This window comes from Argopecten irradians, chromosome 13 (assembly GCF_041381155.1).
Source record: "Argopecten irradians isolate NY chromosome 13, Ai_NY, whole genome shotgun sequence".
NCBI classification, from domain to species: domain Eukaryota; kingdom Metazoa; phylum Mollusca; class Bivalvia; order Pectinida; family Pectinidae; genus Argopecten; species Argopecten irradians.
The window spans coordinates 7,340,910-7,354,773 of NC_091146.1; the positions used below are offsets into that span (position 1 = coordinate 7,340,910).

Genomic DNA, 13,864 nt, shown 5'->3' on the forward strand with positions numbered 1-13,864 from the left:
TGTTGTAATTTTCACAAAGTCTCTATCTACGTATCTGCTATAAAACTGATGGAGAGGACATATAGATTGGATGTATTTTATGTCAGTTTATGGCAGACGTTTAATCCAGATGGCTGACGGTCGGTCACGAACATAGCTATCATTATATGTGTATCATATCAATCCGGATTTGATCAATCTGATACATACTTACATAATGTTGAAATGTTAATAAGATATCCTTGGTAAGAAAACCACGTGTAAAACAGTGACATAATATAACTTGCATGCGATATCATATTAATACGAGAGATAATTTTTGCCCATATAATAATGATGTTTGGTTATTTAGAGCGTTAAAATTGTTTTTCATTCTTAATCATCCTGTAAACATATTTTGTCATCGCTCTTTTAGAGGCATTTCTCAAATTTCATATGAGGTTGCCTTTGAATTTTAGTTTTGCATATTACATTTTGGGATAACAGGATGCCATCATAAATTTTGACCATGAAATTGTTAGTGAAGGTAACTTGCGGGTTACTGGTTCAGCACATTACATATTTGATAGAGACTTGACAGCATGACGGCCAACAGGCAGCCATCTGTGTCAAAGTTCATATGTAGGTTTTTATCCGGATCTCTAGATATGGATATGTATAGTGCACCAAAGAATACATTCATCTTAGATTTTCTCAGATTAGGAAAAATAAGCTGACAGTGGGCCATATTTGATTTTGGAAACTGATGTTTTTTACCGTTATTTCTCAGATTGGTTAAAAAAGGCTGACAGAGGGCCATATTTGTTTTTGAAAAAAATACGTTTCTTTATATCTCGAAAAAATGTGCAGGAATCTGTTTTACCTAATTGCACATGTAGTTTTATTTACGCCATAATAAAATATTCACATGTACTCCCTTTTTGGGTTGACAATATGGCCAACCAGACATAGCTTTATATATGTTATAGGAAAGTCAATGTTTCTTGAGCCGAAACACCGAACAAGAGTAATTAACATGTATTATCCCCAACCTCGGCATTTAGTATTTACATGTTTGGACAAACACCTCCGATCTACTGGATAAACAAAGCACCAGTATTTTTAGAACTTGTAAGTTGTGTGTTGACTATTACTGTTAATTATAGTAAATGGAAAAGAAACATCAGGTCGACTCGGACATACGAAACAATCACTGCTCAAACGTAAAACTGATCACAACATTGCTTGGAGACAAAACCACATTTGTGGTGCCAATCTCTCATGACCCATGGAAGCCCGCAGCGCTTTCTCCAAGTAAATCCACCGATATAACCATTAACCCGAAAGTGTCGTCTGCCAAGGTCCGTCACCTTACAGGTCCGAACAGTGCCAATACTTCCATCAGCACGTGCGACTGAGCATCGCCACTGCCATATATAGCCCGGGACTTAGAGAGGATCATTTGGCCGCTTGCTGTAATCGTATGTTTGTTATGACCTCGTTATGTTTGTATCTGATGGTGATTATTTCGGTTGGCAAAGTTTTTGTGCTCTACTAGCGGTGTGATATTGAGGATATTACAGAATTACAGTACATGATTTGACATTAGATCGACGTAACTGATTATGACTTGGTCAACACATGATAAGTCGTGTGCCCAGCCGTAACTACTAGAAATTGGAATCCATTATTTTATCTAGGCCATTGTCATTCGAATGCGCCCATGGCAGTACAGCTAGATAACACTACAAAATTACCATGGTAACGAAAAAATGCAAGTCTTTCTATCGCGTGCGATTTACTTTCGAGAATTTTGCGACTGAAGCAAATTCGCGAAGCTTTGTGTACGCATTCTTATCTTTGCGAATTTGTTTTGAAATGAAAATCGCGAAGTTTAATAATGGCAAAAGAAAGTGGTTTTTTACCGTAGCAGTTTGATAATAAATTGACAGTAAAAGGTGATCGGCCTGAAACATTTAATTATAACTATATGTAAAAACTACGACCATAAAGCCCTCAATTGACTTTTGTATGAGGAAGATTTAGAACTTAATCAAGTTAGTTTCATTTATGACTATAACAACATAACCGCGGTATTGCCGACTTTACAATGGGTCGCGTTATCGTTTTGTTCAATATATTCGCACAGTACATAAAATCACGATCATTGGCTCTCACTGATAACCATGCATTAATGCCATGTTTTATAAACTAGTCCACAGACATCTCCATTGGTGCTCGACCTCTTTTTCGAAATTATGCGAAAATTTGCATCTAGCGAATCTCTTGGTTTTTTAATTGATTTTGTCATTATTGAACCTGTTGGTATCCATAGAAGAATAAACGCGGCATGACAAACAAAAATAAGTTTCAATTTACTTTATGGATTAACATTGGATTATAGTCACCGACAATGCGATGTGATTATGTAATTTTGTTTTCTGTAGTCAATGCATACGTCGTTACGAAATGGTTTTAAGAGAGACCCCAACTACATGTAGTTACATTAGCATACAGAAAATTGTCTTCATTTATAAGATATTTTCATCTCCTCTCATTTATTTCAATCAGGCCCCGATTTCTCGAAAAAAAACTTAAGTCCAAAACTGACTTGAGTCAAAACGTAAGGTTTTCTCCTTTTGTAATTTATATGAAAAATTTAGACTTAAGTCAGTTACAAAAGGAGAAAACCTTACGTTTTGACTCAAGTCTGCACTTTTTGTTTCGAGAAATCGGAGCCTGATTGACTCATTATATATTTATGCGATTTGGACACAATAAAATGTTTAATCCCTATCAATGTGTTTGTAAGGGTGTGCTTCCTTCCTCTGTTGTCATTCTGTGCTCTACTTAAACCTTAAATCATCACCTACTCTGAGGGTCAATAAATAGACCTATCGTTAGAACATACAAATCCTTATATCGTTAGCACCGACATTTTTCACCAAACAAGCAACATCGATGACGCACCCGATCTATAAATAGGAACTCTCTAGTATTGGAGGCGCGAACTTTAGTGTGAGCCCCACCTCCTTAACCTCGCGATTTACAACAGTGATCTCGAGTGGTCATAAATGTAAGGAGTATGGTTTTGTGTTTACAGGGCGACGGACATTCCAATATCCGCTCTGTGATCACAGGTAACTAGATCGAGCTGTAATTCGAATAAGTGAAAGTTTTATAAAAACTCAAGTATTACTAGAAATCCGGAAGTATCAACGCCTGACTTTTGTCCATAGAAAGGAATTTTTTTTTTCATCAGTAAATCCGAAACTGTGTGATACGTCATATCGTTTATAGTATTTCAGTGACGTACATTTAAACCTACCATATATAATACGACACAGGACAGGAGGGAACACTTTAGCTAGGTATGTAACGACATTTCACAATCATTTGTAGAATAGAGATTAAAATTTAAGCATTTCAAGTCTTTCACATTATCGAACTTCAGTGTATCATTTCACATAAAATTATTATAAATCATAAATATATCACAAAAATCTACTTTAATACATAAAATATTCGTGGATTGGATATTTCGTGAGTAGAAATAGTAGTTTTTATGCTTACTGATAATGATTGTATTGCACTTACATTTATGTAAATATTGGTTAATGAATAATTTTCATTGTTTTTTATTCGTAATTCATATTCTGATTAATATAGATACGCTACATATGTAATAATGATTCATTTATGCATCTGGATATTATTTCACTAATGCATAAAATCAATATCACACGTTAAACATTTTTTTCAGTTCATTAATTGGTAAAATAAAAGTTAATTATCTATTGGTTCAATAAAATTATATTCGTTGTACTAATTGCATCAAGAAATATAGATATTTTGAATTTTCTTTTATTTTGTAATTTCATCCTTAATGAATAAAAAAATTGCTTGACTGAAATAATCAGTATCAGAGGATGTTCGTACCAAATCATTCTTTGACTACTGATAGTTGTTGAAGGTTTTAGATGAGACGCGTTAAGCAACGATCCAAAATGAAAATTGTGCATTAGATTCGATGTCAATTGATCTCAAATGTTCAACATTGTGTATCAAAAAACATTCAGTTAATGCTATGTCATCTAAAACTACCGATACCTGACCACGGATTTGTATTAATTACATAGGTATATTAGGTGAAAGTTTATTTGTTAAGTATATTTTCAATTCATTTTTATATTTTTTCTCCGTTCTTTTTTATCCAGATAAAGGGTTATTAATCGATTTGTCATTTGGATCATCAGTCTACATCACGTGAAGCTCAAACGATCTAATATGGAGGTTTGCCATTAATACGAGGAATGCCTAATGTTGAAAATATACCCCGGATTAGAGTTATATTCGGCCTGATCAAACGTCGTGGCGGTGTGACGTACTTGGCTCAGAGGAAATAGATACATATATTACATAATTTCAATTTGGAAAAAGATAATCTCCGGACGGTATTACGACAGTTATAGAGGCAGTAAAGGTGGGGGACTGAGCTTGATATAAAGGCAAGGACTTACGGGCTCACAATTACTCCTAGAAACGGTAGAGGACTCGCAGGAAAGTCGTGATACCACAGCAGAAAGTTTACAGCGGCCAAGAGTTTACGGAAATAGCAGACAACAGGGGAACACAATACAGGCGAGTTTACACTAAAAAAACATTTCATCAGATTTGGACTTAGAACTTAAATCGGACAACCTCCAGCAGACGGAATTCAGTATCATTTTTATTTCCACCGACTGTAATATGGCTCTTTGATTTCACAAGGTCTGAAGACCAGCATAATAAAAACATTTCGGTAGTGTTTCAGCAGACTTTCAGCAGACTAACAGCATAATATATGAGAGTTGCAGTACGATTTCAGTACTGAGTCAGCATTGATTTTCGTGAATTTTGACCGACCACAATAAGAGAAATAGCAAATTCACAGCGGATTAAGGAGACTTTCATTGAAATTATATCCGAAGTTAACAAGTAGATAAACCCATAAAAAACTCAAAGTTTCAGCTCAAAGTTCAATAGTCTAGCAACAACTGCGATCAGCTGAAGGCTATATAAAGGGATTGATATAGACGGGTGTAAGACAGAATAGAGCAGCATGAGGACGAGATATTATCTAACAATCCTAATACTAACTATCGGATACCTTGGAGGAGCGGAGAGTTTTATTGCCCCAGACTCGTCACTGGACACAGGTAAGTACTTTAATGAATTACTCATATCACCAATAATACACATCCTTAGACACAGGTAAAAATGCAAGTTATTTATCATAATTAACATTGCAACGATTTTAAATATCGTTCGTTACTAATTGCGAAATTATTTACTTAAGTTTTATTACCTGTTTGTTCATTATTACACAATATACAAATATTGCATTTATATTTCGTTACCATATCTAACAGCAAGAGTCAGTTTGAAAACTTTTTATACTTACTAGCTATGGTTTCCACAATTATCTAATACATATTGTATCTTAAATATTAATAATATTGATGCTAAAAGCAATTACCAACATTTATGATATTACAATTATTCATTACATTTATTCATAATACATTTTACAGTAAAGTGTATGGCGAATATTTTGCTGCTGTATACAGTCACAACATTTACTCACCGTTCGTACAATGTTTAACTGGGAGTCATTACGCAGTTACAGATGAAAGAAATTAATTTTGGTTTTAAATGGAATGGGTACTGTAGCAAAATCTCTAGTCTATGTGTTTAATCCTTCTATACATGTACAAGTAAGTGAATATATCGACATGATGTAAACCCGGTAGTCATGCCAAGAAGGTAAATGAAAGTGTGTTTGTTTATTAGAATACAATTTATTGCCTAAAGGATTCACATATTTAGGGCTCTGGCCCTGTGGATATTACCAGTGCATTGAACATCTGTCCCCATACTCCAAGGGAACAATGCATTATGTGCAAATAAAGGTCGGGCATTGATTATTCGAAAACGGAACTATAAAGGAAGGTATACAAGTACAAGTGCATTGTAAAGGAAATCTTAATGAAATATGATATACTTCAAGGCCGTTTTGCACCACATACTTTAATGCTCAGAAGGAAGTGTTAAAAGGGTTACTTAAACTTACATGTAACCAACATCCTGCAGTTTAATTCCATGATATGGGAACCTACACCGAGAGGTAGCGTAAAGCTAATTGGTTGATTCTGTTTGGCATAATGGAATCGTAATTTTATTAGAAGAGCAGTACTTTTGATATCAATGATTTAACTTAATGAACGGCTGAGAAATCAACCTCACTTTATCAAATAGTGCGGGGAATTAAACGTTTTTAGCATATTAAACAGGTAAGAGAGCAATTCACATTAATTCAGCACTGTCAACTGTACTACTGATTGAGAACAGCGGATTGCACTGTCGCTGGTGTGGCTCGGCACTCAAAAGGTGCATGGTCCGGATAATGTTAATCGTCGATGTTACGATGTAACTACGATCGAAGCGGACACTCAAAGTGAATCAAATAAATACAATACACAAATAAACTGACATAGATCGTTATCAGTAGCCAGTGGTTTCGGAACGAAAAACAAAACATTAAAACATATCGATATGTAGCATAGATGCATTACTTTTTCAATATTCAAAAAATAAATTTAATGTCAATAAAGGCTAACATATACAGTACTGCAAATGGTAATGGATGATGCATGGTCATATCTGAGTTAGAAACTGCCTTTTATAAAACGGTGGGAAAAATCACTCCCTCGTATGCTTGGGTCGTCTGAGAAATCTTTGTCAGACTTTTTAAAGCATGTAAGTACACAAAAGTTGCGTTCATATTTCAATAAACCAAATAAACTTGGTCAGACTTAACGTGTCAGTATGTGAAAAGTAAAGTCGTGAGATTTGATTTATCCCCCTAGATTTGTGAACAATGATAATAGGTTATCGCCCCACGTCTTATCTCGACATAGACTCCAGTGAAGTCACACACATTGCACGTTACAAACGAAATTGTTTCCCGCAGATTTACAGCCGAATTGTGTGACAAATCTGATGACATTGTTTTTAAGATATTTTTGTAGACTGGGCATGTCACCTAATAAAACCATGGCTGGTATATCACAAGGGGCTTGTCTTAATGTCTTTTATTGTCAGTGTTACGGGTCTTAAACTGTTAAACAGGGCATGTGAAAATAAAGATTTCCGGCAGTAACTTAGATTGGACCTTGATATATATATAGTATATATGTAAAAAAAACATACACTGCTCATGGATCATTAAGTTGTCAAAGAGTTCGTCAGTGAGCTTATTTTTTGTTTGTTTTTGAATTTCAACACATACATGATATTTAAACATAACATCAACATACGCAAACACATTCATACAGATTTAACATTTTCATTTCTCTAAGGCATTCAAAGTTATCTTTCATACAATCTTTCATATTGAACAAACAAAGATATACACTTAAAAATTAAAAACAATCGTAAATTGTAAATGTACTCATATTTAAGCGGAAACGCAATTTTGAACAGATTAGAGCCGTAATGAATTCGCACAAGTTTTAATGGTTTACTAAGGATTACGAGCTAAATTGCGTAAACCGAAGCGTTTATGTACAATTTACCGACTGCTCTATTGAGTTTATCATCTCATAAACTAAGCAAAGTGAGAATTACTTATACAAATCAACCAGAACGACAGATACATTCATTTACCGTGAAGTATAAACACATCGTGTATACATTGACTATTTGATGCACAAAACGAATATACCGCAGCTTCCCAAAACATATAGACATTCACACACTACAAAACATTGCACATCTGGAGGTCGTCCTTAAATGACCTTGGATGTTGATAGGACGTTAATCTAATACATCAAACCAAACCGTTCTATGAGACAAGATACTTTAAAGGTAAGTAGTTGTCTTTACGATAGTCATATGTGCAGTGTCAAACATCATTTTCTGGATAGAGGTATTATATGTATGTGCGGCATTTTGATATATAAAGTAATAAGCGGTTATCGAATTAAAATATTTCAAGTAGCATAAAAGTGAATTCACATCTACTTTAGTTTGAATGTGGTCGATTTATATCACAATGTACTATATAGACAGGGTTGAGGAATATTCCAATCCATACTCATAAATTCGTGGTCTTAATGTGTACCCTTTGTGTCATTTTTCTTTTCTTGCTATCGAGTTATTTGTTATGTTTTCTTTGGTGGTGTTTCTGATCTAATCCGTACTCTGTGTTACCAGCACTTTTACTGTTTGTGTATGAAGACATGGTCGATCTAAGACACATCACCATCCAGTTTAATGGGAAATCAAATTTTATTTTCCGTTACACAATAAATACGTGACCTTACATATATCATGCAATAGCCCGCAAATAAAATGTGCGATAGATTTATATTTACCTCAAGAGTGTATTGATAGACTAATAATGTATCGTAACAGCTTCCATGTCATTTCCTCAGCACACATAACTGTGTTCGTCTAAGTTAGCAATGTCAAGATTTATTCAATAGACACCGTTAAATTTATATATTAATACCGACCGTTTTAACATATTTCTAATTAAACATTTGGACGCTACATTATAATCATGCATGATTAGTACGTAAGGATAAAATAATTAATATGTGTAAGGAAGTTATGGTATCAAGATGATCTCTATCGCCGTTATCTCGATTAGTCACATTATCATGTGCCTTATGATGAAAGACCCATCAGAATCAAAACAAGAAAATGGGCAAAAAGCAAACCAAGAAATAAAAACAACGGAAAGGCAAAAACTTAGGAACACTCTACAACAGTTTTCAGCGTAGCTAGAAACCATAGCATTATTTATTCTTTATACGAAATGAGTTCAAAATGGCTACATCTAATTAATATATACATATCTTAATTGTGATTCGATACCCACGCAGGGGTGTTACCAAGCAACAGCACGTCGTTCATAAACGACAATCAGTGGAAGGATAACAAACAAAAACAATTTACCCCCTCCCGCTATCAATCATTATACCCTAACGAGATTGGTCCTGACACAACTGATTGACGTCTGGTACACTGTGCTGCTGTACATAGAACGCTGTTAGAGTTTATATAAACCATTTAGAAAAAAAGTTACTGACATGGTGACCAATCATTAAGTTAAAATGGATTTTAGGGGTAGAATTATAAACAGATTATATAGCTATCCACGATGACGTACTAAGTGGATTATCCAGATGAAGAAATGTGATACACGTGATTACAACTATGTGTTACATTCTGATTGATAAACATATGTGTTATTGATAGACATAAATGTAAACAATTATCGTTATTAAATAATAAAATTGTGTTTTGAATTTCATGTTTAAAACAGTAATGACATTATGGGTAGGTGGAATTATATGGAGACCTTTGGATTGGTAAAATAAATTAAGGGGCGGCGGGAAAATAAAGATACCCTGACGAAACTTGATGGTTAAATCTCGTAATAATTGGAGATTACTTTTAATTCAAATCTGAACAGGACGTTTAAACAATTCTTTCAAATTCTAATTGTTTTTTAAAATGTTTTAAAATGTAACTCTTCTGTATACACACATATATAAACTAGGTTAAGCTATACTGACAGAGTATACCGTTAACTCGTTATAGCTGGGTGATCATCAATACTGTCAGCATTGATACGTCTCAGCTACCATAAAACATCTCCTATTTAAATTTGAGACAACATTTTTGGTGTACGGGCATCACGGGACATATCGGTTGAAAGTTCTATTATGTTACACAAGAGATTCGACAAAACATGGTAATGACTCACGCCAAGGTCATCTGATTCGATGTCGCACATAACTGGCTGGACAATTTAAATTCTCCCTCAAAACGGTTGCACTTCACATGTATAACTGTCACCATGGTGACAGTAGAAAATCAACAATCAACTTGATTGCAGCTGAAATAAAACTGGATCTTAGCTAACAATCACCAGATAGACGCCATAGTGTTGTATCAGACATAGCAGACACTGAAAGGTTCACTGTCTGTAATTTGAGCCGGCTAGATTTAAAACCTGTAACTGAATATCTTCGTTAGTACCATAAAATCGGCATTATCGACGGCGCGTGGGTGACTTATTTATTAGGTGTGACACACGTTGCTACAATATATCCATTTCCTGTATAAAGAACCTATACGATATACCGTAATTTAAGGATATTTTCTTTTTAAACGATTTGCTCTCAACATATCTGAACCTAACCTGCTATTTGTGTCAATAAGTGAACGGTCGGCGATAACCTGCGTGAAAAAAAACAATTTCTGTGAAATCTGATTATGGTTATGTAATCCGAATAGGATCGACAATTTGAGCGTACTATAGGTATAGCCCAACAATATCATGAAGGAAGAAACAAATATATAATGATAGGACACGAGTAATGACAACACAGTAAAACACTGGTGAAAAAATGTCGACAAATATACAGTGAAAGACGGTTATAACGCACCTCTAGGGACCAACTGAATTACATCGTAATATACATTATTTATCATACACATAATATTTTTAATGAACCTTGGCGAGAAATGGAAATTACGATAATGTACGTTTTATTTTCATTGCAGTCCCACTATGTACCCTAAACAAGCGCAGTTGACACTCTTAAAGTCTTTGAACTGCCATCCGCTTATTATGACGTCATAATCATTGTGGCGTAACAATTGTCATGCTATCAATTACCGAAGATGGCACTACAAATGGTTGTATCCTTTATTCACTATAGATGCACAATATAGCGCGCTTCATGGGATTTGCCTTTGCCAGGTTGGAATTCATTCCGAAAGACGTTCAATGTCTAACAAACATGAATTCCCTGTAAGCATGTACGCCATAAACATGTTTCATTGTTTAACAAATATTTGAAATGCAAGTAGGGATTGAAATGCAGAAAACACTTACCAGTCAAAACGGCAGTGCTTACGGTTAGCAACACATTTTGTTCAACGTCTACATCTGGCAGGTGACGACACGTGTTCAGATGTAACACATCATCTGATAGATCCTATTCTATAATTTTACTATTACATCAATAACGATGTCGGAACCACTTAAGGACTTGACACGGTATACCATCCAATGATCCGTTCGACACTAAAGTTATCCGCTTAGAAAAATATTCCTGTTTTTATTACCAGACTTCACTGTAACAGTATATAACCCTCCACCGCGGAAATGTTTTCTCGATTTGGAGCTAACAACCAGCTACAAACCTAATGTTTAGTATTCATAATTTTTTTATCAGACACACGGAGAAGTGTTCCCAGTATCTATCTGACAATGTTTTTACTAAAAATTATGTTATGCTTTATTATATATCGGACTCCTTTATTGTCTGATGTCTTGAAAACAGGAATGGAGCACCTGCTTAATGCTATACAATACCTCTCCTTATATAAAAATATTTCATGCATCATAAAATTACAAATAAAAACATGGATGGGATGATATTCGAATGTAGATAACATTACTAATGGTTTACTATATATGCCTAAAACATACTGTAAAGGTGAAAAGCTAAAACCGAGAAATTCGGTCGATCGCGAAAATTTCGCCCACGCGTTAATTAATGGTAGCCATAATTATAATTAATTGATGTATTCAGATTTACAATCATACACCGTCATAGTTCAAACAGGATTCAAAGAAGACAACTTACAGATTTTTATTATAATTTACGAGAATGTTAGACAAAAAAATACTCCCACGCGTACAGGTTACAGAAGAAAATCTCGAAACAAACCACTCGCAAAAATGTCCACGTTTACAGTATCCTCAAACAAATCTTTTGATCTGATGTTATATCCCACAAATCACTCTGATATCAGCTGGGCGCTATCATGTCAACAAGGACAACTAGATGTACACGGAAAACCAGGTTTTGGCACAGATTCACAAATCTAAACAGAAAGGCAGACACATGTCTAGATGTGGACTTATTTATTGAAGAGAGTTGTCGATGTGAAGGCGAGATACTACACGAAGAGTGCAATGCTAGATCTATTGTAGTAAAAGGGAACAAACAGGCGATATAAGATAAATGAAGGAAGAATATCTGGTCGCATTATGTGGCGATCCTGTACCATGTTCTGAGGTACAGAAAATATCCATATACAGAAAATATTCTAAATTCTTGATCTATGGGAATTCGCATCGTCCACAATCTGTTCGAAATACATTTTTCGGAACATTACATGTTACATAAGTTCTTTCATATTTTCATTTATTACAAATTTTCAAATAAGGTTATTAATTGGACATGTTAATCGTTTTTTATGAAATCTCCGAAATATATATACTGTGCAGTCGGTGATTTTCGTGGATATATCGATGTTTTTGTTAGACACTGGTGTGATTGGTAAATCATCATCCAAACAACAATAATTAATTAATCAATCATATGTATGTAGTTTTATAGTCACAATGGGAAGTTGTTGCTCGTTACAATGTTTCTTTTTCTACTTAAAGTCAACATAGCAATTTATGAAGCAGCATCGACAATCGTCTTTTCGGTATTTACGCAGTTAAACTAATACACTCTCTCGCTGACTGCGACTTCATTGATTATTCACTCTTTTAAAATTTAATTCTTATACGTTCAACTTGACATAATAAGAGTGTTAGTTCGTTTTTGTATTTTCCTGTGTAGTGTGTTTGCATAGAAACAATGTACTATGGATATACATGTGTATACCGACGATTTAATGCTTGAGTATTGATGAGACAGGAAATACGACCATCCGCCATACACTGTCATTGTGAAATTGATATTAGTCAATCAGGATTAGGTGATAGTGATATGGATTGTCGTATGATAGTGTCAGAATAGGTAGGAATACAATGTTTTCAGTTTGTAGACGTCTTGTATACTGTTTTAGTTTTTTTAATTATGAAATTCACTCTATTTTCGCGAGATAAAAATTTTAGCGCAAATTTACGAAATCGCTCGAACGCAAATTATTTTGTCTTGCACATAATTCAGAAAACATAAAATGAATGAGTGATTGTCTGTAAGAACTAGTGGTATAGAATGTATTCATTCGGGAATTTGCTGAAAATAACAACGAAATACTCTATACACGAAAATAAACCGGTTACAACAATATCATTTAAGCATTGATGTCACTATTTTCTTAATTTGTTTGCAAACTGTGTGAATCCGCGGATTCTCACAAAAAGTTGCTAACAATGTTTTTCATAACCCGAAGAAGTTAACAAATAGTAACATCAATGCTCATAATTAATTTTTCAGACTATTTGATAATATAAAATATGTTTAAACGTACGATTCCGTTGATTTTCAAATGGATTATTTTTTCTAAATCAATACGCAACGTCGATGTCTCTATTGTAACATCATGATTTCAGGTTTTCTCGCCATTCTTGAATTTTTTCTTCATAGTATATGACGAAAATGGATTTGCCAACCAGAAATCAAGCCAACTAAAATTAATTATTAAGATTTAATCTTAAGATGCGATATTATATATTACCTAGCAGGATGCAACGCTGGACAATATGATGAAAATAAATTAATATTTTGAAATAATTTAATTTCATATATTTCACTTCTTTCTATTGGTTAGATGATTAACACTATTTTTGAACCGACTGGAGGAATTGTACGACGAGTATTATGACGTCATATAAGAATGGGTTTTTTTGCGGGAAATGTTAAAGCGGTCCCGTCATTAGCCAAACTAAACTATTGGCTAAGAGAGCTATGCGCCACCGTTGAATTTGTGTTATTGTAAAAGAAAGTAAAAATACGAAAAGTATTGCATAATTACTACCTTACGGAATTAACTTGTAAGCCTAATTCTCAATTTCCTTTGGGTTTTTGAAGTCATAGAA

General features: G+C 34.2%; 1 protein-coding gene across 1 annotated transcript in view; it reads left to right on the top strand.

Annotated features, from left to right (window-relative positions):
* The first annotated feature begins 2,997 nt into the window (after positions 1-2,997).
* The window catches only part of LOC138306142 (uncharacterized), a 34,669-nt gene continuing 23,802 nt past the window's right edge, over positions 2,998-13,864 (top strand). Inside the window, exons 1-2 of the mRNA XM_069246527.1 lie at positions 2,998-3,329; positions 4,176-5,156. Of these exons, the coding sequence (XP_069102628.1) occupies positions 5,060-5,156 (97 nt within the window). The 5' untranslated portion in view covers positions 2,998-3,329; positions 4,176-5,059. The remainder of the gene's footprint in view (positions 3,330-4,175; positions 5,157-13,864) is intronic.